This window comes from Poecilia reticulata, linkage group LG9 (genome assembly GCF_000633615.1).
Source record: "Poecilia reticulata strain Guanapo linkage group LG9, Guppy_female_1.0+MT, whole genome shotgun sequence".
NCBI lineage: Eukaryota > Metazoa > Chordata > Actinopteri > Cyprinodontiformes > Poeciliidae > Poecilia > Poecilia reticulata.
The window spans coordinates 29,932,238-29,959,915 of NC_024339.1; the positions used below are offsets into that span (position 1 = coordinate 29,932,238).

The window sequence follows — 27,678 nt, forward strand, 5'->3', positions numbered from 1 at the left end:
CACGTTCTAAGACGATGACTCTAAACACGCAGATGGAGCAACAATGAAACGGCTCAGATCAAAGCATATTTATGTGTTGGAATTACCCAGCGAAGGTCCAGACATCTAGTTAAGAATCTGTGGGATTGAAAATTCCTGCTCACATATGCTTTCCATCTAATCTGTCTGAGCTTAAGTTGTTGTGCAGAAGTTTCACTTTCTAGATGTGCAAAGCCGGCTGGCAGGGGCAACAAGTAAATCTGCAAAAATGTGGCTCAAGAACATATTTTCTGAGGATGCTGAATTTGAATAGGCTACGTCACAGGTTGTAATTTAAAGGCCCGGATGAAAGAAGACATAATTGCGCTTTAAATTCAAATTATCTGTCACATAAAATCAGAATAAAAATACATTGAAGTTCTTGGCTGTAGCATGACAGAACCTTAAAAAGTTATACTTTTTGCAAGGCTTGCTAGTTGGGAAATTGAAATAAACATGTGAAGTCTTTGCAGCTTTCTGGAACCGATTTGTGTCTGATTGGACCGTACCTGGGTCGTGGAAAGGGACCAGGACAAAGTTTTTGATGGGTCTGGTCCTCCGGCTGAGGGTCTTTTCCAGGATCCGTGAGGCCCCTTCAATCACCTGCTTCAGATCGTCGTACATCGAGCCGGTAACATCGAACACAAAGGCCAGCGTTGAGGCACTGTCACTGGGCTCATCTACCTCCTCAAACCGGGGGAGTACCAAGGAGTCTGCCAAGAGTCTGTGCACGCTGACAAGGAGCGCCAAGACCAGGCACTTCAATAAGGAACCAAACATTTTAAAAATATATATATATTATTATTATTATTCCTCCAAAATGTACAGCATTTGTCCACCAGAATAAAAAGAATAAATAAAGCGAAGAACATGAAGGGGGAAAAAAAACTATTTAAATGGTCGTGGGACGGCTCCAGGTAGATAGAAAAGTTCTCTGAAACACCACAGCTCCGCTGAAATGCATCGAAATCGGGTTTGAACAACTTCCACAGCAGAACATCCGTGCGTAAAGTTTGGAGGAGCGTGAGGACTGGCTGTGCGCTGGAGAAAACCCCAGGAGAGCTGGTGCTCTGACGCTTCAAACCGGGGGCGGAGATGGCATTAAAAAGTTCGCAAGACCCAACCTGCTTTTTTTTTTTCCCCTCGGCGTGTGTGTGTTTGTAACACGACCCCGCTGGCTTAAACAATCCAACATTCAGTTTGATTTGCTCCATGAATCGCGTGGGGGCCCCTTGTGACAAGGTTTTAGACAGATTTCCGCGCATTACGAGTGGGTCTGCAGTCCGTATATTGAGCTCGTTGACAACATTGTCTTAGCAACAGCCGCCTTTTTAAAAATAACCGGGGTTTATATTCAGCTTGACACCGGTCTAATTTTATACGTAGTCCCCGCTGAGAAGTAGCCTCTTGGTGAGTGGAATATCAGGGTCCTCCCATCTCCATCTAGGTAGAAATGTTATATTATTAATCACGACAGTGTTTTTATATATAAATAAAAGTTTGATTAATAAGAAAAAAAAAAGATAGGACTTACCAAGATATTCGATGGTGGTTCTAATAGAAATTAGCAAAACAATTCTATGAATCACAAGACTTGTGATTCATGTAATGAATGGATATTTATATAGGTACAATTAAAATGTAGATATGAAAAAGTGAAATAATTAGGAGAACCTCCTGCAGGCTGGACATACTGTGCATTGGAAAATATTAAGAAATTCCAGTAAAAAAATAAAGAAAATGCCTTTTATATTTATCAAAATGCCGATTTTGGACATCTCCACATTTATTTGCATGTAAAATGGCTAAAAATCACACAGACATTTTGAAGGAGGGTCTGAAAGTCAGACATTTACGTTGGTGTTCTTCAGACTGGCAGCCAGTGAGATTGAAAGAGCTGTCTGAGAACTTTAGAAAGAAAATTGAAGCATGTGAAGGGGTTTAAAAGTTGAAATACTCAACAAGTGGTTATCATTAGCAAGCATGGCCAGATCTGAGCAACCCTGTAGGTCCCCTCCAATAAGCAGACAGAAAGATGTTGACAGAAGTGTCCAAAGAGACAACTGCTTCTTTTGCACAATAAGAAAGAGAGGAAGGTGTAAACTAATACTTCCTTTAGTGAATGTGGACAAGACCAGGACTGCTAAAAATAATGTTCTTCAGACCTAGAGGAGTCTAAAACGGTATATTTGGACACCAGAACAAAATACAACACTGCAGGAAAATAACCTAATACCAACTGTGAGGCTGGAAGTGTCATGATTTGCTGCAGCAGGACTGGCCCAGCTCACCCTCACAGAATCCACCTTGAATTCTGACATGTACCAAAATGTCTGCTGGAGGAAATGTGTGCCCATCTGTAATAAAACGAAAACTGAAGCAGGAATGAACTGCTTTAAACTGGACTACGAGGCTAACCACTGGGGAGTAGGGTGTCCTAACTTTTTTTGGAGTTAGAAAACATTTTTAGACATAATTTTGTTCTTTACATTTATTTAAAGCAACTTGTTTTCTGGAAAAAATAAGAAACTGAATATTTAGCAGATTTGTTTTCACATGACTGTGTATATCCTTGTGTATAAGTTTCAAATATCCTTACATAAGTGAAGGATAGTGTAGTATAAGTAAGAGCTGTGACATTTGAGTTGCAGCAGCAATAATTTTGCAAAAACAGAGCATATGTGTGGTATATATGGTATATGGGATGTCTGCACCAATTAAAAGTAAATTTAAAAAGTCAATGGCAGGCTAGGTTAGCTGCTGATCACATTGAGCATGGAAAATTTTACTATATCAATGTAAAATGTAACACTTTAGTTTAGCACATAAATAAATAGATGCTCGATAGTGACTGAATAATGCAAACAGGCAAAAGAAGGCTTACTTGCCAATGTTCTTGCTGCCCCCATTAGCTGTGGCACCCTGGTTAGTGAGCCACAATGCACAAATCGAGAACAGCTCCAGCATTACATGAATGTAAATGGGGGATTGTTTTCCTGTGGTGGAGAGGCAGTTCATTTTCCAAACACAAGGCCAGCGCTTCACTTTCAAACACACTCGTGTTTTACTGCACGTTTTAGTATCACATGCTACAAATACAAAAAGGCTTGGACTTTGAAATGACAGAACAGTCATAAATCTGGACATTTCTTCCTTTTGGTATGTCATGCACCGGTCTTTGATGAGCAAAAATAACAGAAAGTGACTCAATCCCGGCGAGGCCGAGAGGTTCAAAAGCCGCCAGGCGGCATCAAATCATCCATCACTGCCACATGCCACAGTTTCATGTACTTCATTGTTCATTAGTTGTACAGTGCAGGTTTAGTAAGCTGGCACATCAGATTCTGTGTTGCAAAGCAATAACAGGCACTCAAGCTTAGCATGACACTTCTTATTACATGATGTTACACAGTGGAATAATGAACCCAGAACATGTCCCATATTTTTTTGCCTTAACGCAATCTGTGCAAACTTGAGTGATATTCTCCAAATAGGAATATAATCAAGGTAATTTGAAATTCTACATTTGAACAAAAGTTAATCTACAAAGCTGTCCCTTAAATGCATCCCAAATACTTCTCTATAAAAAAAATGAAGCACTTTTCTACTCATTCCAAACTAAAATACAGAAATATAAATATTAGCCACTTAGATGCATTTTATTCTGTGCTTTTACGCTGTTTAACAGATAAATGACAATCATAATCTAGTAAATTATAATCAGCATAAGGCAAACAACTATTAGTGAAGCAGATAAAACACCAAAAAATGTTCTAAAATAAATAATCTAAATATAAAAAGAAGGAAGAATCACATGCTCTGGCCTCACACATTGCAAATATCATGTAGACACTTGCAACCACGGCGATCTCAAAGGCTTTACAACCAAAACTGACGTCTTGTTTGCGCCTTTCAGCGACCCGGGCTTTGGGTTGCCAAGGGTGGGGTGCGGTGCTCTCAAAAAAAAAAAAACAAAAAAAACACTCGGCCTCAATTCTGATGTAAAGCAGCGGGAATGCTCTCCGTTGTTCAAGCCGTGTCATTCAGGATGCAGTTGTGCAACGGGGTCAACAGCACACACTCATGCTAACGGGGGGGAATTAAAACACAACAGGGTGCACGGACAGCAAACGCAATAAAAATCATCCATAGAAAACTCTGTGCTGCTTAAACATTCCTCTTCTCTCAGGAGAACTAACCTCTGAATGGGAGAAAAAGAACGCTCCAACAATGGTAAGGAAAAATACAGTGCAATACATTTCGACACCTTTGATAAAAAATAAAAATAAAATAATCCTTCTATATTTATGAGAAAAGTCTCATAAATGCAGCAAAGCAGAAAATAAATTACCATTGTATTTACATTATAATATATACACTATAACTGCGTTGTAGCTTTTAAGTTAGTGTTCGTAACACATTATTTCCAGAGATTTAAAGTATCTCAATGCCGAGGCGAAGCAGCCGTGGCAGCAGCACAGTCCCTCTGAGCTTTTCTGGTGATTTACGGCGTTTAGACGAGAAGAACGCAAGTGTCGTTGAGGGATCCCGTTCCTCGGATTGTCCGACACTTCGCTCCCAGAACACAGAAACGCTCGAACACAGTCCACAACGCCGCTGCAGGGCTGCAGAAGCACTGAGCGATGACTGAGGGTGAGGGCAGTCATTCCTCGTTACATCAGAAGAATTTTGTGTTTGATGTCCTTTTTTTTGCGAATGAACGCAAGCAATTGGACGATGAAAGTTTGCAATCCTCCCTTTCGGGTTGATCAGGATGTGACGGAACGGCATTGGCGTGCAAAAAGCAGGAGGTTGCTGAATCGGACCCTCTCTGAAAAAGTTGCGAAACGGATAATCACTGCGCTGAAGATGGAGCGCGGCGTCGTAATACCTGGATGCGGTCGGAGCTAGCTGGAGAACAAGCAAACAGAGCATTTACACAGGATGCATATGTCTTCATGAGCTCGCTTCACAGTTGACAAAACACTGAGCAGGATGTCAGCCACAATTGGCAGTAGCCAGTGCATTACATTAGGCAGTGAGATGTTTCCATCTTTATTCAGCGCTGCGACAATATTACGCTGCCAGTAAACAAGTGGGCCATTTGAATAATTCATGAGGACAAACTGAGAGCAGACGCTGGCTTTCCTCCGTTTTGCGTCTTCCAGTCGGCTCTGATGAAATAGGAACTACACAGTTTTAGCACAGATTGTGACGCAACACCTGGGATCAGAGAGGAGCTGAAGAATGGTCCAGCTTGTTTTTTTTTTTTGTTTTGTTTTGGGGGTTTTTCCTCCACTCACCTTACATTTCTACACAAGTCCATCATAGAGTGACAGTGCCTGAACAATGGAAGGGTCTGCCTTTGACCCTTCCTGAAACTCCTGCAGAGTCAGCTTCCCATCTGCATTCTGCAACAGGAAACACAATGAGACTGAAGCTTTGAAATGATCAACAAACAAACAAAAAATCAGGCAATGCTGCTGTACTGTTTCGACATGTTATGCACTCAGTCACATTTTGTGACGTTATTGCCACTGACGTATTCTTGCGACTATTTGATAAAAGGGTCAATTTTCTGATTTATTGTTTATTTTTATACAATTCATAGCCACGCAATACTTTGTTCTGGTTTAGGGATGCACAATATATCGGCGGTACTAGCATCAGCATCTGCCAATTTTAGTCATTTTTGATCAATATTGGCCCATCTTGTTGCCGTTTGTTTTGGTCATGTGGTATTTGTTTGGTAATGTGACGGTAATAGCGATGCAGCAAAGGATTGTGGGGAGTTTAAATGAACCTGAGACACTGGTTCAGTAATATCGGTAAATATTGCCTTTAGGCCATAACACCAACACTAAAACTTGGATATCGATATCTACCCAAATTTTCATATTGGTGCATCCCTGTGCTGGTTTATCCCCAAGAAATCCCAATGAGAAACGTTTAATAAATTGAAATTGTCATAGTTTACTATATAAACTCTTGTAAGGTGGTAAAATGAGACCGGGTTCAGAGCTAGTTTACTATTTAGAAGCAACTGTATTGCTCCTGCTTTATGCTGATTAACTGATGATGAGTTCAGTGAACCTTGTTGCTGGTAGACCCGTACTCCTGTTGGCTACAGCTGGCAGTGGTGAGCCGCATCTCACCTTTCACTACAGCAGAGTGGATTCCTAGGCCTGAGAGTGTGGGCACTGAGGGCCAGTGCTGAAGATGACTATAAATGACGTTTATAGACTGCAGTGTTAGTGATACTGGGTACAACCACCAGCTCCAAGCTTCAGTCTCTGTAGCTCTTAGGGTAGCAACAAAGGCAAAATTAGCCCAGGTAATGCTAAATGAATAATTATTGCTGGACTTATCTGTGTCAACTAAAGTTTGATGCTAGGAGGTCAAATAAAAGGCTACATCATGAAGTGTAATAACGCTACACTGACCTTGTCCATCATTGCAAAAATACGGTCCACTCTCTTTTCTGGTGTGTTTTCTTCCTCTGGTAGCTCCACAGTGTTTCCCTGAGATATACGTCGCATAATTATCACTCTAGCAAATCAGGACGAGGAAAGAAAAGATGTGGGCCCCATACTTACCACCATTTGATATATAGCATCTACAATGTTTAACATTTCATCACGAGTTATGTAGCCATCGTTGTCGAGATCATACAGTTTAAAGGCCCCTGCACAGAGAAAAAAAGGTAATAATAAAGGCTTGAAAAGGTGATTTTCACATTTTGTCGTAATTTAATCACAAATTTCGAATGTTTTCAGATTTTATGCGATAGATTGACACAAAGTGGTGCATCTGGAAAGCAAAATTATTTGTCTGCAAATAAAAATCTGAACTGTTGTGCGCATTTGTATTCAGCTCCTCTTTACTCTGACACCCCAGATGAGCAACAGCTGAAGTGAGACAATCTGTATACAGGACAACTATTTAGCAGTGTACTCCAAAAATCAAAAATGCTACGTGTTTTGAAAAACAAACTGCACGTCAATATGAAATGCCTTGATCATAGGGATGAGTGTGATATTGGCAAAACATTTTATTACGATATTTTATAGCATTTACTGTATTGCAATAATGATACAAGTGATAATACAAAGAACTTACATTTAAACAAGTACAATAACCTGATCAAATCACATTTTCAACCATAATGATATTAAGCAGCATAATGATGTCTGAAAGTCTGTGTTCTGCGACTTTTAGACGTCTCTCTGCTTCAGCACACCTGGCTCCAATATTAGCGCATTAGCAGATCTCTGCAGGGCCTGACTGCATGCTAGGGAGGCAATTCAGCCTCAATTTGTATGGAATTGAATAATCACAGCGTCACGCTGTAGAGATGCTCCTTTCAGCAGCAATAGCACAGCCGGTCAGGTTTGATGATGAAAGGCATGGAGCTAAATGCAGTTTAGTGGAATCTGGGAAAGAAGCCTGCAGGAAGCTGCAGAAGAATTTAGACTGGGCATGGACTGACTTTCCAGCAGGATGACAAAACGTATAGCCAGAGCAAAAATAGAATGGTTTAGATCGAGCACAGTCGCAGTGTGCTAGAATGGCCAAGTCAAAGTTCAGACCTAAATGAGAGTCCAATCAACATAAAAAAAGTCTTTGAATTTCTCTTCACAGGCGCTCTCCAACCAATTTGAGTTTTTGTTATTTTGCAAACTTCAGAAGGTGGTTCTACAAAATATGAACTCAGGGCAGCTGTATAATGCATGCCACACAATTTACTGACTTTTACTGGTAAAAAAAAATTCCAAAGCCATATATAATTTTTCATTCACTTCCTAATTATACACTTCTTTGTGTTGGTTTTCCATGTGAAGTCCTAATAAAACACATGCTCTTAGAGGTTGTAACATGAAAGAGGAGAGTGAATACTTTTTCAAGCTGCCATCAAATTTTTAGATCACGTTAGTTTTAATGAAACAGATATGGCTAGAATTTAACCAATATGTTTGTTTTTTTAATTATTTTCAAGATTCTCTAGTTTACTGAAGACACATACATCTTTTACAGTCGGTGCTCCTTTGAACCCACCTGTCCTTTTTAATACGTAAAGCAGCCCAATTAAAGCTAAGTCCTGTCATTTCAAGGCGGAAAACAGAGAACAGTTCCTTCTTACATCTGAGCTTCTCATCCAGAGTCCCTCTGGAGGTCACCGACAGGGCCTGGATGAACTCGGAGAACTCGATTCGTCCGTCCTAGCGAGCGACAGAAAACAGACGCAGAATGTAATCAGCTCTAGACAAGAAGACCATCCCACATCACATTTTGTGTAACTCTAACTTTAATAAACTCCCCCACCCCACCATCCTCCTCCTCCTTCCCGTTCCTTCATGGTGTCCTTCCCGCATTGTGCTGAAAACTGGGCCAGACGTTTGCTCCAACGGAGCTGCTATTTTTCGCCCTGCACCTGGCTCTCTCCTGAGGCTGAAATATGTCACCTCTGGTCATTAGCGAGACGGATGCTACTGGTTCATCTTCTTAAGACTCCCGCCTAACGAACACAATCCCCGGGTTTTGGTGGCCAGGATGTTACAGATTTTTTCCCAAACATTCCTCCTCTTGATTGATCGTGGTGGATAATTTTGTTGAACAAGTGAGAAACAGCTTTAGTGCAGTCTTAAATGGCCGCATCTGCATTCAATTTTGGAATTAGGGTCTTAATACCGTTTTTTCTTTTTCCCCCTGTGTGGCTGGACTTGAAGCAGAAAATAGAATGGAAGACAGTCGAAGTTGACACAAGAGATGAAAGTAGCTCAAATGCTACATAGTCTTAAAATATAAAATTGTCTCCTTTGAAAAAAAAAATTTATAAAAGAAAAATTCCACACACACCCAAAGCTACATAGGATCTCTTTAAATAGTGGAAATTTCAGGATTTAGCTTCATATTGTGGCTAGAAATACTAAAGGCCACAGCTGCTTAACAAAGGCTTTCCCACATTCCTTCACAACAGACGTCTACCTGTATCCTTCCACCCCCACTTCAGAAAAGTCAGGAGCTCTTGATGGTCTCTGAGGTCAGCTAATTTTATCTCTACTAGACATCTGCCTAACTAAGAAAAATGCTGAAGTCATGCGCTGCCAGTGACATAAGCCATAAAACCAGAGATCAATGCATTCTCTGACTACGGGGTGCCTAACACCAATAAGAGTCAAAGATAATCGTCAGACGTGCCGGGGTTTGTCTGATCCCTCCAACACAAAGCCATTTATCTGCAAGTCAATAAACCTCCAGGGGGCACACAAGCACCCTGGGAGCTGCTGGCATATTGTTCTTCTGCCTAAACATAATCTGAATAATTATTTGTAGCTATCACATTGGGTTGGTTGTTCGAATATACAAACAACATTTTGGCCTTGCTCAAACTTGCACGAATAAATAAAAAACTGTTTGATTCTAACAGGAATAATGAGAAAAATTATAAAATACCAAAAGCTTAAAAATAAAAACTGTGACAGAGAGTTCATTAACTGGTCTGAAACAAGTCATAGTATCTTGTCATATAGGGTGAACCATGGAGATGTCCCAATCCTTCTCATAAGGTTCTGACTGGAGGACATCATCCATTCACTTCTAAACGATCAGTGTCAGTGTTCCTGACTCATCATCACCTGTTGGTGCTCAGCTGTGTGTAATCCAGCTGAGCCCCAAACGAACAATGTCTCAGTCAGGTTCTAAAAAAAACACACCCTGTTTTTTGTATGCATAGCTTGTAAAAGCGCATTATAAGCCACAAGGGTATTTTGTTGATGTAACAAATCTAAATCGCCCCTAACAACCCATGTCTTTTTAAACCGCTGTAATGACATTTACAGGGTAATAGAGACTATAGTGGCTGATTTAGTTCCCTGACAACCTGCTGTGTGGTGTGCTGTTGGTGTAGGGAGGTTTGTGGAGACAGCGGATCTGCAAAAAGGTTTGTTTCTAATAGGAAACCAGACAGGCATCTCTCAACAGGTAAAACATAGTAAAAGAAGAATCAATTTTGAAAATAAAAATGAAAAGTTTCAGTGACATTTTATTATAAAATGTTTTTTTTATAGCCATTTAAAATGTTAAAATACTTTATTGGCATTACAATTAAACCGTTCTTAAAATATAGACAAACTTCTTACAATATAGCACATGCTATAATGTTTTACTAAGAGAAAGTCCAAAACGTCTGTGAAAAGTCTGCTTCTATGAGAATGTTTTCAGGATTTTGTCAGAAACGAGTAAACAACACTTGGTAGCCATTTTCTCCAAGTTATGTAAGGCAACTGAAATAATAATGTGGGTGCTTTAAACTCCAATACTTATGAGTTAAAATCTATAAAAGCCTTGCACAGTACACTTTGACCATATTTCGGCAAAGGACTCCACTCCCTTTAAATGCAGTCGACAGTTCAGTTGAAAAGAGTCTGAATGAAGAGCATTCTGCAAAAAAAAAGAAAGAAAGAAAAAACATGCGCTGTGCTTCTAAGAAAAATGATAAAACATGTTCCAGGAACTACAGCATGCTAAAAAAAAAAAACATCAGATTTTATAAATGCCATTTATTAAGTTTAAATTATGGCAGCGCAGAGAAAAGGAGCCCAGAAAACCACTAACTGGTGCTTTTAATTTAATTTCAATCCCTTATTAGTCTCTTAAATTCTACACAATACAAAGTACAAACCTTATTTTCATCAAATACATTAAAGACGAACGAAGCAAACTTGGTGGGGTCTCCGAAAGGGAAAAACTGCTTGTATATCTTCTGAAAGCCCAAAGCATCCAGCTGGCCACTGGGACAATCCTTGATGAAGCCTTTGTACCTGAAAAACAAAATCAATATATATATATATATATATATATATATATATATATAAAAAGAAGTATCAAAACATCCATCTTGCAATCAGACTCCAGCTGGACAGCAGACTGAAGTCACCTCGTCACCTCGATGACAAGCGAGCGTGACCGATTCAGCTTGAAAGAATGTGCCAGACCAAAAAGGTAAAGTGCAAAGCTATTTGTCTCACTCATAGATAAGATGATCACTCTAATCCAATAGCGAGCCCAAGGTGGTTAACGCTAATCAAATTCCTTTCTGCTTCTCTTTGATGATATGTGGAGCTGATAGATAAGTCGGAGAGCTTCCTCTTGCTCCTGGAAATGACATATCTGGAGAACGACTTAACATCTCTATTAGCCTAAAAATAGAAGCATCTCATAAGCAATTTGAGGCGCAGTCACTCAGAGGTAGGCTGTCTCTAGGACTGCTTTTGTAATGGAGAAAACAGCCATCGAGGAATCAAACCAACAGCTCAAGGAACAAAATAGAGAGTGTTAGTTTCTGTAAAAATAAATGTTAGATGAGTGGCAGAAGGAGGATGTAGAGGAGGACTACCCCTCTAGTTACATAAAACATTGCAAAACTGATCAAGTACACACAGGAGAGCACCGCATGTGCATCTCCGATTCTGTTAAGGCTTCTCAGAATAAGGCCGGTCTATAATTAAAGCACAGAAGAGCTTTGAAGAAAACCGAAGACCAGCATGGAGCTTCTCCGTGCACACACACCGAGTCCTTCCTCTTCTTACACGCTTTACTTTTAATCTGCCTGGGAGATAACAAAGCCAGTTTCGTCTAAGTCCAAAAGATGGGAAGCTGCTTTGAGAAGCAGCTGGAAAAAAAAGTTAGTTTAGCAAGAAGAGCAGCGAGATGACGGCAGAACGATGTAATATGAATTATCTGGAGATGATTTGCAGTGAAATGAGCACCAAGCTCACTATAATGAAGTATAACCTCATTGGTATTCAAAGTGCAGGAGATACAAAGCGTGTCTTAATCCAAAGCCAACACTCTTTGTGGGAATCCGTCAGTCATTCTTCTATCTTCTACGCCTTTTTTCCAGTCTTCTATTTTATATTGCCTATAGTGACGTCCACAATGTTGAAGCATTAAACATTTTTTCTCTTTTTGGACTGTAACAACCACAAGCTTTAGTGTATTTTACATAATGGACTAACAAAAAAGTTTGTATAATTAAGTAGAAGAAAAATGGCACATTTCCAACGTTTTTACATCTCTAAAGTACTCAGCTCCTCTGAATCAACTGATTGTAGAACCTTTGTAAAAGATTTCCCGTCTTCGTTCAGCTCAGGTATGGTCACACATGATGGAGTGCATCTGGACTTTGACTAGGATAGCAGATGTAGACACATGCCATATTGGCTCTGGGTAATTGTTTGGATTCTTGTGTTGTTGGCAGGTGAGCCACTACGTCAGTCTCAAGTCTCCTGTAACTTCTTAACAGATCTTCTTCCAGGATTGTCCAATATTTACCTTAATGAATCATCTAATAAACTCTGATAAGCTTCCCTATCCCTTATACCCACAGCCTGATGCTGCCACCACCATGATTTCTAATAGCTTTCTTTCGATAACAGCTTTCTTCTCCTCAGTCTTCCATGAAATCTAGATGTTTCATGTCCTGACAATGTAACTTTATATGTTTTCACTTGTGTAATACTTTTCCATATTCAGGTGATGAACTGGCTTGTGGGTTGTAAAATCCAAAACCTTTGTCTTATGACTAGGAAGAGTGCACCGGTTGCAGTATTCTGGCCGATCTACGTTTTTTTAAAAAGCTTGACCAGCCGATTCTGATTTTTGCAAATATGGATTTTTAAAAATCAATTTAACCTTTACATGTCAGGCGATAGCTAATCTCCCAAAATTAAGGAGTTTGTGGTGGAATTATCAGTCTGCCAATTTATTGGTGTACTCCTATTTATAACCCAACCCTGATTTAAACTTCTCCTAAGCTTTATTTCTACCATGTTCCTTTGTCCTGATGATGCTGCTGTTCTCTAATGTTCCCTAACAAACCTTTGAAGCCTTCACAGAACAGCTGGATTTATTCTGACATGAAATATACTCAAGCAGACTTAATTATTTTGAGTTGAACTGCAACTGTTAGGGGTATCACATTATAGGGAATTGAATACAAATTGATACAACTCAATTCAGTCATATCTAAGCACTACATACGTTGTGCTGGTCTATCACGTCTAAATAAAGCACAGGGATGTTTTGTGGTTGTAACGTGAAATAACATGGAAAATAGCAAAGGACACAGCTGCTGTTACAAAATTTTTAAAAAATTAAAATACTTTAAATATATACTGTATATAAAAAACTGATAACCAGGTTTAGCTTCTTTTGTGATTAATCTTAGTAAATTTATTATTAATGAGCCAACACAAAAACTATTTATCTGGCGATTGCTTACTAGAGATACCAGCAGCGTTCTGCTTGGTAGCAACAAAATATGTAACAAATACAGAAGTAGTAATGACTGAAAAAACACTTCCTGTGTGTTTCATTGGGATTACAAAATATTTTATAAATTGATGAACACTCTCATTACAGAGCAAATAAAAAAAGATCTAAATGTGGTCTTTAGATTTAAATTGTTCTACAATAAAATCGTGGCTTTTAACAAGTGAATTCTGCTTATTTTCTCTATGAATTTAATTGATCAGAAGTGATAATTATTTGTCTATGAAAATAAATCATACAATCGATTCCCAAGGTTTGTAAAAAACTGTATTGTTGTTTATATTATCATAAATTCTAAAAAAAAAAAAAGAAAAAAAAGAAAAAGGAAATGAAATAATTATGCCCAAGTATTCCCATCTGTTAATGTGTTTTGTGCCCTCTTGTGGACTAACAGACAAAAGCAGGTACAGTTGATTCAAACTTTTTCTTCCTTTTATAAGAAAAACAAACAAAAAAATATATTTTCATCACTTTTGACCAGACAGAGGGATTCCATTTAGTAAACTGCAGGAAGTAAGAGCATACTAATGAAAAATATTCTTCATCAAAAGAGTTAAATTTAAGTACTTTTACAGTCTGCTATGCTCTACTTTTAGGCAAAATGTTTTTTTTTTATTTCTAATGAGTTATATCTAAAAGGGGAACTGAATCTCTTAAGTATTCCTTTGTTATTTGCCTTAAGAGTGCCAGAAGCATGGCTTACTTTCAACATCTTCCCAGCACCTTAATGATTAGTCTAAATGTGTAGTCACTGAAAAAAAATCTTATTGCACTTTTACAGCAGTGACAGATCTGCAAGATAAAATGATCAAACTCGTGCTGCAGAACCAGAGAATTTCAAGAACTAAAAATAAAAAGATACATTTCTCTCCAGAGACTCACAAACAATCTTCAAATTATTCAATAATAAAATAATAATAAAATAAAATAAAACTAAATTGATTTCTGATTAAAAAAAAACAAGGCAGACACCTCTCAAAAGATAAAAAAATAAGAAATTAAAAGAGTTTCACTTTTTATATAAAATTGGATGTTGAACATTATTTAAACCCTTCTCGACAATCGTTGATGTTATCCTTCTTACAATTGAGTTCCAGATTTTATCATGACTCCTCTAGGATTTTCACTATTTATATTTGTAGATGAGCTTATAGTCTTTGAGGTTGGAAGGCCTCCTTTCCATCAACATAATCTTTAGCTTCCTCCATATATTCTCTACCAGTTTCAGCTCAAGACTCTGGCTGGCTCAAATTAAAATTACTTTACATGAAAGATGATGGTAAAATTAAAAGATTACTTTACAACTAAATCTGCCGGAGTACGAATAATTTTTTAGCATAACTGCACACGCCTGGAGCAACATTACCAGAACCACAAAATCTTTGCAAAGTAAATTTAATACGATTAGAAGAAAGAAATAAGATGTGTGTTAAAACGCAGAGAACCCGGCAAAGGTATTCAACTTTTTTCTACATGTGCTCACATTACAACCACAAAATTCCCTCCTCTTTATTGGAATTTTTATTTTGTTTGTTTTTTCGTTAGATTATAAAACAATACCCCAAGCTTTGAACATCTCATGAATGTTCAGTCTATCATCTAAAAATAGAAAGTATGGCGTAACCACAAAGCCTACCAATACACAGCAGAAACACTGTCAGAAGAGGTTAAAGCAGAGGAGCAGAAGAGAGGTTTACGCTAACTCTGCAGGACCTGGCCAGGTTTGATGGGAAGATGGAGGTAAATAAAAAGTCCTGACACTGGAGTGGCAGTTCAACTATTGCAACATCCATACAACGAAATGGTTTAGATAAGGGCTTTTCAATGGTGGGGGAGAGAAATGAGATTGAAAAAAATAAAAAAGCTAACTTCACCAAGCATACGCCAGAGACAAAATGGGCAGATTTGTATTACCTAAAGCTATATGGTGAGTAAGGAGACATAGTTTAGTCTAAGCAAAATAATTAAAGAACAGCAGAAAGCATGAGAATGATTACCTAAAGTTGGGTTTTCCATCTAAAGAAGCTGCAATGTCACACCAAGCTGAAGGTAGTTCATACTTTTATCAGTGTAAATGACGAGGCAAATGAAGCATCGCATGTGGAGCTGCTGCCCTTCAAGCAGCTAAATCCTCACAACCTCAGAGAAACAAGCATGAATGGAACATCAAGTTATGCAACAGCAAAATGTTGAAAGATGATATAATAACTCTAATGTAGTTGGGGAAGGGCACAGTTGTTAAATTGCACTTTGACAGGGGGCTAACTCTACCACACTCTGAAAACCCCTGGTTTAGATCAAAGCTTGTTTGTCTATTAGAATGGTCCAGTCAGAGTCCATTTAAAAATATGCAGCAAAACTTAAAATTTGCAGTTCACAGGCACTCTCGCCCCAACCTGACTGAGTTATTTTGTGAAGATGAATGAGTCGAAATGTCAGCTTCTTTATGTGCAGACCTACAAACTCAAGGGTGATGAATTTTTTTATTTTTTTTAAGCAATGAAAATTTCACTTTTACCTTTAAAGTTTGCAGTTGTACTGTTGGGAAAAGTGTGAAAATGCTAAAGGGGCATGAATACTTAAGCGCCATACATTTGTTTGCATTTTTAAGGAAATAAAACTTTTTATTTGAGTTGATTTGTCACAAAGTGATCAGATGTATTCGTTTTACTCCTGACATCAGGGACTTTACCACGTTTGCAATACCAGTTCTATAAAGTGAACATACAGTCCAGTGTTGCTACAGTGGGGACAGTAAGCAGTGCACCAGGTAATAAACATGTTGTCACTGTCAGCTATTTGCCAGGAACGCATCGTGTCCAACAGATCTTTGTGGTGACACTAGTGCTAAGCCAACCCACAAAGTCAGACTGTACTTGATGCAGTGTGATGCTGCAACGTCTAGAAACATAGCAGATTTGACATACAGTATCAGACCCGGCAGTGCTAAAGTATTTATTATTGGCACCAGCAACCTCTCATTGGCATCTAGCATGGTGGCTTGCTAAAGAGCAGGATGTTTCCTTTGCTCCCGCCTCGCTGGCAGGCACATCACTGAGCCATGGGATTTTGTTATTGATTTCAGGTAGGCCTCAGGCATACTAATGATGTTCCCCTTGGAGGAGAATTAAAACGGGAGCAAACTTAATGCACAACGCAGGCATTTATCTAACCCTGCTAATTCTTCTGTGTCTGTGCCTGTGCTCTAATTACACGCCATCTGGCATTTCCCCTGGTAAAATTCCCTCTCATCCCTCACACTTGGCCGTGTTGATTGCTGCTGATCTAAGAGTGAGGATTCATGCAAAAAAATCTCTGTGAACGACATGGAGGGTGATGGTGAGCTAGCAGGCTGCGCAGCCGGCAGGGTGGAGGTTTGAGGGTTGCGGGGAGGGGGGGATTCCACCCCATTGCACTCGGGCAGCCCGGAGACTCTGAAACCTTCAGCAGCAATATCTACAGTGCAGTCGCTGCTGTGTGGCCTGGCTCCTTCCGTGCAGCTTCTAATGGGGGCGGGGGGCATGAGGAGCAACTAGCTCTCGAGTCACAGCTCCTTTCATGCATGCACAAGTTGATGGTGAAATGTGAAACCGAGCCAGGAGAAGTGAAGTGTGAAGATGGAGGAGTGATCACTTCCGTACAGTGGTCTCCCTCCTATAATAATCCCTGTTCTTTGTTTTAACTGGAGGCAGACAACAAAGAGAAGTGATGACTACTCATGCTCGAGACGAGTCATCTCTGTGATGAAGCTGCACTGTCTTATGCATGTTAGTAGTGTCAGTGACCCACATCAACTTTAAATTCCAATACTGTCGATCATCTTCTCAATAGTCTCTCCTATTCTGGTCCAAAGTAAACGAGTAAGAACTGTGGCAAAGAAACCGCACCAGGACGATGCTGGTAGAAGTCACACTGACTAATAGCTACAAAAACTAACAGGAAGGCTTACTAATCTGAAGGTTTGTGAAGGCTTGATGCCAATGTACAACACTTTGTAACAATATTCTTACATTTTACACTTTTATACGTTTTGTCCTGTAGTGACCCCAAAATATTTTACTGGAAAAAAACAATGCATAAGTGAGAAGAGCGTAGAATAAATTTGTTTTTCGTTATTTAATTAAAATTTGAAAAATGTGGTGTCTCTATTCTGATACTCCTCCCATTGAACATCGTTCAGTTCACTTTACTGACTGAATGTACAAGAAGAAAATTAATGAAAAAAGAAAACAAAGACTCTGGAGGAGCTGAAGAATCCAGAACTAAGGTGGCAAAATCTATCTACATGACAACCTTTAGATATGCATTTGATAAATCTGAGGATAGCCACTGTTGAAAGAAAAACAAAACATTTATGCATTGCAGTTTGCCACAAGTTTTATGATCAAAATTTAGCTCTTTGGCCAACATGCAAAATGCTGCGTGGTGGAAAAATAGCTAGAGATACACCGATTGCAGTTTTGTGGTGGATCTTTAAAACAACTGACCTGTCAATTCCAATTTGGCCGGTACTGATTATTTTGTGTGAAAAGCTACAAAATATAGTGTCAAAGTCATTAACTTGGGAACTGCACACATGCAGAAATGCAGAAATGATCTGGAGAACGTTTCTGTCAGTCAGCTCTCTCTCACAGCAGAGGAAAAGGGGACAGCGGCTGGTCTTCAGATCTTTGCAAAGGTAGATAGTATCAGTAAATAAGATCACGTATGTAGTGGAAGTCAACAGAAAACCCCCCCAAAAAAAATTGGGCCAATTTATCAGTATACTCCTAAAAATAACACTTCATCCATCCAAAATTGTGAAATGATAGCAACATCATCCTGAAAGTGGACAAAGTGAACCACTTTCTGAATGGCTTGAACTAAATACAGGATAATAGTGGAAGAAAACCAGCAAAACACTTGAAATTGAGATGGAAGATCACCTTCTAGAATGACAAGACACTAAAAATTAAGGATGAAGAAGTGCCACACAAAACCCCAGCTGTAAATGCAAAAAAAGGTAGTTCTTAAAGGTACTTAAAGGTGCTGAAAAAAAAATCATTTAATAAATTGCACTACTTTGTGTTTGTCTATTATACTTTATAAAATTCCAATAGAAGATGCAACAATTTGTGGTTGCAATGTGGCAAAATATGAAAAAAAATTACAGGGTGTAATTACTTTTGCTGTATTCATGAAAACCTTCGAAATGCAGCGACCTTACAACCTCTGTACCCCCGCAACATTCCTCTCTTATCAGACATCCCGTTTGCAAATAGAGTGAAAAGGTTAGGGAGGAATGCATCATGGAAATGTTTGTATCTGTTTTATCAGCCTTCAAAGTCATTTAGCCACAGTGATGCTTCAGATTTGTTCTATTTTCAGAACTCATTTGTCTTCAGGGAAGCGTGAGGGAGACGGCTTCAAATCTACTGTAGAAACACTTTTCATAGACTGACAAAAACCAACTCCTGGACAAAAGCACACCAAAGTGAGATCCGCTAATGGCCACTGTCAAAAGTTTTGATATATTATCATCATCAAGTAACAACAGGAAAAAGTCTCATTAAAAATAAGTGTACACACTTACCACTGCTGTACTTCTTTCTCTGTGACTGTAAAAGAAAGAAAAAGAAAAGTGACATCAGAAAGAGGTTTTTGTCCTAGAAAAAGTAGCCTGGTAGTTAATCATCTTGGCCTAAACCTTTCCAACACATATCCACAGACAGAGCACAACAATAATCAGCCCACATGCAAATATTGGAAAGTAGCACGGTTTCACTCAAAGAGAAAGAAATTGATTGTAGCGCATCCAAAGAGACAAGTAGAAAAGCTGGAGAAAAAAAAAAAGATCAACTAGAATGTGAAAGTCAGCCATAGATTTAGGAGTAAAATACGTTTTAGCAGCAGGATATGTTTCTATGCCCACACAAGCAGCACGACGTACCAGGACCAATGGATCCCACGAGTATTCCCCTCGACTTGTTACTTTCCCCGAACTAACCAAAGTAATTTTCAGCTTTCTGGCCCCAGGAGTTTTGAAATGAAAATGAGGGCTGAAAATCAATAACTTTATTCTAACCAAGCCGTCCTTTGAGACTTCCTGCTAAAGTACCACTGCACCACTTCTAGCGAGCCAGAAGTGTTGGGGGGTCGAACAAGGAGCTTCTAACCACAACTGCCTGGTGTGTTTGTTAAACACTAATATCATCTAATGTAACATTTAACCCAGAGGAACTCACTGTCATGGTTTCTACGTCTGTATAAAACATAGAAATGAAAGCAGCAAAGCAGACGTACACCTGCCACACATTTAAATTAATGCTATTTAAAAAGCCAGAACTGGCATTAGATTACACAACATCCAGGAAAAGCAAAAACCTTTTCTGTGAAATGTTCACATTATTTTCCAGAGTATGACAGAATCACATTAAATCTATTGATAAAAGGCAGCTTTTGCTTGCATTTATGTCCATCTTCACTTGTTCTGCTCGGCTTTTAGCAAAGAAACCCCTCATGTGACCTCTTCCAGGAAAAGAAATATCAGGTCGAGCCCACAACTGACAGGTAAGTCAAGCTACTATTAAACTGGCCTTTAAAATCAGTTCAGGAAAAGGAAAAAAAGAAAGAAAGAAAGAAAGAAAGAAAGAAAGAAAGAAAGAAAGAAAGAAAGAAAGAAAGAAAGAAAGAAAGAAAGAAAGAAAGAAAGAAAGAAANAAAGAAAGAAAGAAAGAAAGAAAGAAAGAAAGAAAGAAAGAAAGAAAGAAAGAAAGAAAGAAAGAAAGAAAGAAAGAAAGAAAGAAAGAAAGAAACTGAGGTAATTTATCAAGGCTAGAATTATCACATAAAACATTTATTTTAAAACTGCAGAGGTGATGGGATATGGAAAAAAAACCCATTAAAAATGTCCATCTTGCCCCTCCCAGACCTGTTACTGTTGAAATACAGCTTAAAAAATGTCCATCTATTAGGAGACATAATTATTATCGTACTTATTTAGCATTTTCTGGGAAGTCATTTTCATTTATCATCACATTGATGATGATAATTTTGCACTTTTTTTCTACAAGAAATTACTTCCTAAAAGTTAATGCATTTATAAATATGATTAAATAAAGTTATTCTGTTATGTTTATCAATATATTTGCTCTACTTATTGAAACATGTAGCCTGTAAAGTAATGGGTAAGCTTTGAGTACTTCTGTGTTCATGGAGTTGTGACAAATTGCTAAAAATTATCACTTTTTACTATCCCAATAAATATTGCAAAATATTTTGATAAAATGTTAAGTCATTACCAACCATTCCTACCCCTCAATTTTCACATTTGCAACTGCAGACTGGCTACCTCAGAAGATAGCCCAGCTAACTAACCAGGTAAGAGTTTATTATTCTTCTGTTCCTTAAAAAACACAAACAATACTTTACACAATAACCAGTTGACCGCTAAATTAAACAAGTTTACTCTGTTTTCTCTTAAATCTACACTTACCGGTCACTTTATTAGGTACATCTTGCTAGTATCAGGCTGGACCTTCCTCTGCATTCAGAACTGCTCTATTTGCTTGTGACACAGATCTTACGAGGTGTTGGACATTCCCAAGGGATTTTGATGTAACAGAATCATGCAGCTGCTGCAGATTTAGCCTCCTTGATACAAATCTCCCTTTCGATGGACTGTACTGAGATCAGGTGACAGTAGAGGGCAATGGAGAACAGTTTGAACATGGTGACTTATCGTAAGTAGACATCAGAACAATGGCCCACAGTGTGTCACAAAGGGATTGACACAGACAGCAATGATGCTCAGACCGGCGGTGACAAAAACATGCAAAGAAAATATGTTCAAAACCTCAATCACCAGCCAAGCATCCATCCTTGCATGTCTTTTCTGCCAGATTCATGTCCAGTTACTGCTAAAAATCCAGTCTCATCAAACCAGGTGATGTGTTTCCAATGTGTTGTTGTTCAGGTTTGGTGAGCTATTGTAAATTTTAGCCTCAATTTCCTGTTCTTAGCCAACAGCATTGCAGCCTATCCATGAAAGGCTCAACATGTGAATTCAGAAATGCTATTCTGTATTGCACAACAAGTGGTTATTTAAGCTACTAAGGCATTTCTATCATTCCAAACCGGCTTCTCCTTTCTGACCTTTGACATCAACAAGGCATTTTCATCTACACAGGTCAGGAGTTTCTAAAACACAAAGACCAACAATCATAACACAAGTAAAGTTACTGAACCTCCCTTCCCCACTCTGATGCTCTGTTTGTATTCAAGTAAGTTGACTTCACCTCTTCAAGAGTCCATGTGATTACCTCATTTACGAGTTGCGTTAAAAAGCAAATAAAGGTCAGCCCATTCATAATCTATACCCGCACTGGTCATGTGGCCCGGTGCCCTGCGTTGGACAGAGAGGTTGACACATAGGACAAACAACCACCCACTCACAGCTAAGGACAATTTAGAAAGACTTGTTAAACTAGATTTTATTAAATGTTTTTGTCCTGTAAGAATAAACCGGAGTACTAGGTGTAGAAGGAGAACAGGTAAAATCCATAAGTCCAAGAACTCTTCCACCGTTTGACAAAGGATTAAACAGATGTATGAAACAAATTTGACCGGAGAGCGGGTGTCTCAAAACAATCAAATGTTATTGGTAATGTCACTTTCAAACACACAGTCTTTTCTGATTTAAGTAAAAGCAATAAGACTTTGTTACACATTTTTGTTTTAGAAATTTGTGTTAATATCAAGAAATCATGTTTTGTTTTGTTTTGTCCCCACACATTCACCAAGCTCAGGCTCCGTTCGGCCAGAGTCTGCTAGAACACATCCTGCTTGTTACTCTGTCAACGATGAGAGCCATCAACTCTGAGGACTTACTCAACTGTCGTGCCATCACATGGCTCTGCCCCACATCCCGCAGAGATTTGAACAGGGCTGCTGCTCTGTCCACGTGATGCCAGAGTGGTTATTAAGGCAAAAATAAATAAAAAACTCCGTGTGGAATTAAGGTGAGACCCAGACTTTTTTTTTTGTGTGTGCAAAAAACAGGAAAACTATAGAATTTTATCCACAATCTGTACAGCTTAATGGTGCCTTTAACTACAAAGTACAAATAATTGCAATACAACTAATGAGGCTTTAAAAATAATAGATAATCTCACAACAAAACAGAGGAAAGACATGTACTGTGCATAGATTCTTTAGAAATAAACATGCTTTGCTTTTTTTGTTGTTGTTGTTGCCTGTGAAAACATGGGACATTACTTGCTGGGAAAATGTGCAGCTTTTTATACCAGTCAACTAAAAAGAGACCTTAGCACAGAGAAATTTAAGTCCCCAATCTGTCAAGAACTAAAAGAAAGCACTGGATAAAATGGCAGACGAGGCTCCTCGTGGGAGGGCAAGAGAAAGATGCAATAGGATGAAAGAAAGCAGAAATGATAAGAGTCTGAATTCAGGCAACAGAACAGGGGGGGAGAGTGATCACAGTGGGAGAGAGAGCTTGGTGCCCCTCTCAGCGATGCTAACCAGATAAGATCCTAATTACACTATTCCATTCCCCACTCAAAGAGGGCAATTAGGGGGTAAAGCGAAAGAGAGAGGCAGGGTGAAAGGGTAAGAGAGAAAGGGAAAGACAAGGAGCGCAGGACGGCAGCGAGCGGTCCAGCCCAGCGTGATGCCTAATCTTTCTGCACAGCAATTTCCTGCGACAACAGCCCTCCTTGCTTCTGCTGCGGAGACACCATCCACACAAATAACAGTGTCATTAAGCAGCCAATGGAAGTCAACTCCCACCCACACCTGCATGCTTGTACCGCTCAAGCAATAATAATCTTGTGCTCTGAAAATAAGACGCAAACGATTCAAATATAGTCTCCGGAGAAAAACGCTCCTGCTGGTCATTATGAATCTCATTTCTGCTCAGGGTTTTGATTTAAAGACAATGAGAGGACACAACAAAAATAAGAAAATAGATATCAACAAGTGGGCAGAGTCTATTTTTAGACATTTCCTGTATGCGAGCTCCCTGTTGAAGTGATGCTCCAGTTTGTAAGAATGAAGTTCGGCCAGGAAAAAAAAAATTGTGCTTTATAAATTATATATCTTTCTTTGATACCGATCACAAAACAGAATGAATGAATCCCTGAAGATGTTCAGTATCAGTGAGGATTGTAAAGGTAATGTCAGAGAAGGCATAAAACAGTGTAAAATGTTTAAAATAAATATAATATAGAGCCAATTTAATCTGCCGTAGAGTATGCTGGACTAAAGAGTAGCACATTATGTCAAATGATCACCACAGTTTCAGTTTGTGCAATATGGCAATGAACTCTTTGGATGCCAATATACATCAGCTATAATGCATTCAAACTATGTAAGCCAATAACACATTTGGCCAGATGGAGGGACTCTTAACTTCCCTTGATGCACCAGAGGTCAATTTCAGTAGCCGAGATGCTAAAGCTGACAGAAATATTGTGTACAATTTAATCTAAAAAGAAGTTTAAAAAAAATTATAATACTGTAAATACATGATTTTCTGTTGGATTAGGAAGAGGTCTTATCGAAAACTCAAAGTTGGGTTTAGGTTAGTGCATTAAACATTCTTATTGCTAATAAAATGCACCAAACAAAGCCTAAAATCTTTATACCAAAATGTCTGCTATAATTTTTTTGCTGGGTTTCTTTTGAAGTGTACCCTGTTACATAAACTGGAGAGCAATATGGGCATTGTCACCTGTTTTGATAATTATCATCATACCATTTCAAATTAAAAGTCTGTTTTTTGAGATGGTATCTGTTTAAATACAAAGTTTAAATAATTATTTGTAACAAGTAGAAAAAATTGTAATATTTCCTTACAAAATTAATTCTAAACAATTATGATTAAATTTAGCTTATAATATTAATAGTGGCACTTTCTTAACTAGCAATAAATTAACTTATCAATCACATTTATAGGACTGTTTAAAAGTGAAGATAAGTTTGAGTACAACCAGAAAATAATGCAAATCAAATCCAAATTACTGTTTGCAGTCTCTTTTCCATCTTGCAAAAAGGCTAAAAATGTATCCAACTAAATTTCAAACTTTTATCATTATTGTTGACATTTAACAGGTTTATTTTTCTCAATGTATTTTTTGATCCTTCAGTCACACGGAGAGTGATTCCTCTATAACTTTGCTAGGTTTTGGACCACTTTACTCAGAAAGTACACTAAAGCATTTTGTCGTTACTTAAAGTTAATAAAAAGAAATTGGAATATATATATTTTTTAAAATCAGCATAGGCAGGTCAGAATTTCACAAAATGAGTAATCACAATTTGGCCTCCAAATTAAGATAATAGTTCAGATCCTCCACGTTTTCTCCCCCAAAGCTGCAGAATATTGCTTCTCGACTCAGCCTTTGACAAATTACAATTTAATGTAAATCACATGGAGAGCTGACATTTAAACACAGCTCTGGTTCATCGATAATCACGGTAAAAAGTGCTAAGTCAGAGCAGGGCTGGTCATTGTGCAGCCTGGGTGGCACACGGTGGGTGGAAAACATCGTTAAAACGACCGCACCACTAGAATCAATAGCTTTTCTTTTTTCATTGTGCATGTTTAGTCATTCCTTTTAATCTTTCTAAAGTTCAGAGAACTTCCTTCAGGCTGTTTGAAGTTAACGAAGAAGAAGCTTAGGGTACTCACAGTAGGTTTTTCTTGTCAACTCCTCCACCACTTCTGGCTTGAGCTTGCTGTTTGATTTCCCCATGATCTTTCAGCTCTCTTCCACACCTCCAAATTCACCTTGGCACGCTGCACCTGTCACTACCTCCTCTCCAAGCGCGCTCGTCTGCCAATAACATACAACAAATTGTGGGTGCAATGACACCGACACAGGAAAAAAAAAACAACAAAAAACGAGGAACACTCTCTTCTTGTTTGTGTAAAAAAAAAAAGAAAAGAAAAAAAAGTCAACATAAATTTATCAAAAGAAGAGGACAAATTTCCATTCATAAGAGTGTATCCTTCACTCGAGCTGCTGTCATGATTTGCTCAGTCATCATCCCCGGCACATCAGACAGATGCATCAGACCCCAGGGAGGAGAAAGAGGCAGAGGAGGAGTAGAGGAGGGGGACTCTGTGAAGCAGGGCCAGGCAGGTTGTTGAGTCTACAAGAGCGCCACCGAGTCCCCGCTCGTCGTCCGCCTCATTTCTTCACAGCAGTCCGTGGGCGAAGAGTGGCGTTCGGATGCGTTGCTACCTCCGTCCTTGGATACAAGAGTCACTCAAAGGCTGGGTTAAGCACGCTCGCTCCCTCACAGTCGTTCACTGTTCTTCTCACTCCACCCACCCCTCCTTTTTCCCACCACTATCTCTATTGCTCGGGGTAAGTTACTGTCGAACAGAATCCTCCCTCCTGACAGCCCAGATAAGGAGGTGTGTAAACTAAAGCACAAAGAGCGGAGCTTTTGCTTGGATGCCACCCTCTTCTGCATTTCTGACACTCTCACAGCACTTTTAACTCTAATCCTTGAAATTCATACAGACATAACGCTGTTTAATTAAAAGGTTTGGAGTATTTTACCAATGATTGGTAGAGAAAAAAAAAAAAAAGATGTCAGGTTTCCTTTTAGTCCAATACTTTTGGAAGCCAACATGGCATCTGGTGCTGCTCTCAAAGTAAGCATGAAAGTCCGCCGATCTACGAAGTTTACAGGCGGATTTGAAGAGTGACGTTTTTTTTTCTCTTCCCTCTCCTCCATTCTGACTCATAATTCTTCCTCCTTCCTGGCCTCACGACAGAATAACCTGGTGATTTCCTTCTCCGTCACAGCAGACGAGAGATAGGGATAATGGAATTTCTTTGTATCGCGGGCCCTGGCATTGTCGTGCAATGATGTTTTACGACAGAATCAATCTGAGGCAAAGAGCACACAGCATAACAACAACAACAAAAAGAAGAGGGTACGTGCTTGGCACCTTCAATGCAAACATCTGCTCTCTGTGTCCGCAGCCAGTGAAGTACTTCTGAGGGATGCTACGCTGGTAATCACCATCTTTGGCGTGCTTGAATCTTGAGATGTGGGGTTTTTAACTTAGGCTCTACGGAGATAAAAAGAGAGCAGTTAGAGTCTGTATGGCAAGCACGAGCGCTACATGTTGACAGGGAAAACAGCTGCTTTTGTCCATATGTATATCTACTAACTGTAAGCCTGTAGATATTACTATACAACAAACCGTACTCCTTCAACATTATATGACATTTTTTTCATGTAAGACCAACCAACTTCAAAGTATGAAATTAAGATTTTATGCAATAGGTCAACACAAAGTAATGCATAATCACACTTAAGGCAGTCCAGTCAGATGAGAGTCGCTTTGATTGATTTTTGGGCAACATGCAACGCCTTATGCATGATTGTCATCATTGCATATCACTTTTAATACAAAATCCTTACTGTGAGACAGTGGTGGCAGCATCATGCTGTGGGGAGTATTTGTTTTTATTAGTTTAGCTAAATACAAGAAAATCTGCATTTTCTTTCATTTGGGGTATCGGAGTAAAGGGGGCTAAATAAAAATAATAACGCGCCACATATTTTTAACTTGCAAAATATGTTGAAAATCCTTGTCGCCACTTCGCAATTTTGCTAGTTTATCATATAAAAGCCCAGCAACATGCCTAAAAAGTTTTTTGTTCTAACGTGACTCAAGGTGAGAAGTTAACAGGGTACTTCCACCAAGCGCTGTAAACCCACCCAAAGAACTTTTTCCATGAAAAAAAATGTTTACAAACCAAAAGCTGAAGGTGTTTAGATAACAGAAACCTCAAAACTTGCGCACTCGCGTTTCCTTCACAGCAGCTTAATTAGGTGAAATGCGCTTTGTTTCAGTTTAACACCTCTACCAGAGGGGAGAAAGGCTGTGGTCGCGGCAGCAGCAGGTGGGATGTTGCCTTTAGGTACCATAGCAACGTAGTTTATGGCTATAGCACAACAGCGACAATGCGGGGAAAGCTTTGCTAGTCATTGTGCACTCGCCACGTTTGGTACCCACGCCACTCCATGTTGCCAGCCGACAAGAAGAAAAAGCGGCAAACGCGCCCTGAAATGAATAAAAAGCATTTTCCAAGTACAGAGAGAGGCTTTACCTGAGGCGAGCTGCCGTCCAGACAACGTGTCGCGCCGCTGTGCTCTTCCGCTAAGCTCGGCGCTGCTGCGCTGCTACTGCTCTGGAAGCCGTCCGCGCTGCTCTGATGCCGCTGTCAGGCAGTGACGTTGCTGCTGGCCCCGACCAGCTCGGCTCAGAGACGGAGACGCTGACGTCGCGGTACCGACAGGCAT

At 39.2% G+C, this 27,678-nt stretch overlaps 2 protein-coding genes across 3 annotated transcripts in view; both read right to left on the reverse strand.

Annotated features, from left to right (window-relative positions):
- hmcn2 (hemicentin 2) overlaps positions 1 to 1,438 on the reverse strand; it is a 60,952-nt gene extending 59,514 nt beyond the window's left edge. The window contains exon 1 of the mRNA XM_008419228.2: positions 528 to 1,438. Coding sequence (XP_008417450.1) covers positions 528 to 798 — 271 coding nt within the window. The 5' untranslated portion in view covers positions 799 to 1,438. The remainder of the gene's footprint in view (positions 1 to 527) is intronic.
- A 1,620-nt stretch (positions 1,439 to 3,058) lies between these two features.
- Positions 3,059 to 27,678, reverse strand: ncs1b (neuronal calcium sensor 1b). 2 transcript variants are annotated; one of them, XM_017306715.1, is made up of 10 exons: positions 27,486 to 27,678; positions 26,315 to 26,437; positions 25,040 to 25,184; positions 18,923 to 18,947; positions 10,700 to 10,838; positions 8,159 to 8,237; positions 6,615 to 6,703; positions 6,462 to 6,539; positions 5,322 to 5,429; positions 3,059 to 4,925 (listed from the first exon to the last, which is right to left on the reverse strand). In XM_017306715.1, the coding sequence occupies exons 3-9, from the start codon at positions 25,101 to 25,103 to the stop codon at positions 5,331 to 5,333; spliced, it is 573 nt and encodes a 190-aa protein (XP_017162204.1). In that variant the 5' UTR covers positions 25,104 to 25,184; positions 26,315 to 26,437; positions 27,486 to 27,678; the 3' UTR covers positions 3,059 to 4,925; positions 5,322 to 5,330. The 2 variants fall into 2 exon arrangements, with proteins under 2 accessions (XP_017162204.1, XP_017162203.1); XM_017306714.1 differs by having other exon boundaries at positions 3,059 to 4,929; positions 27,486 to 27,676.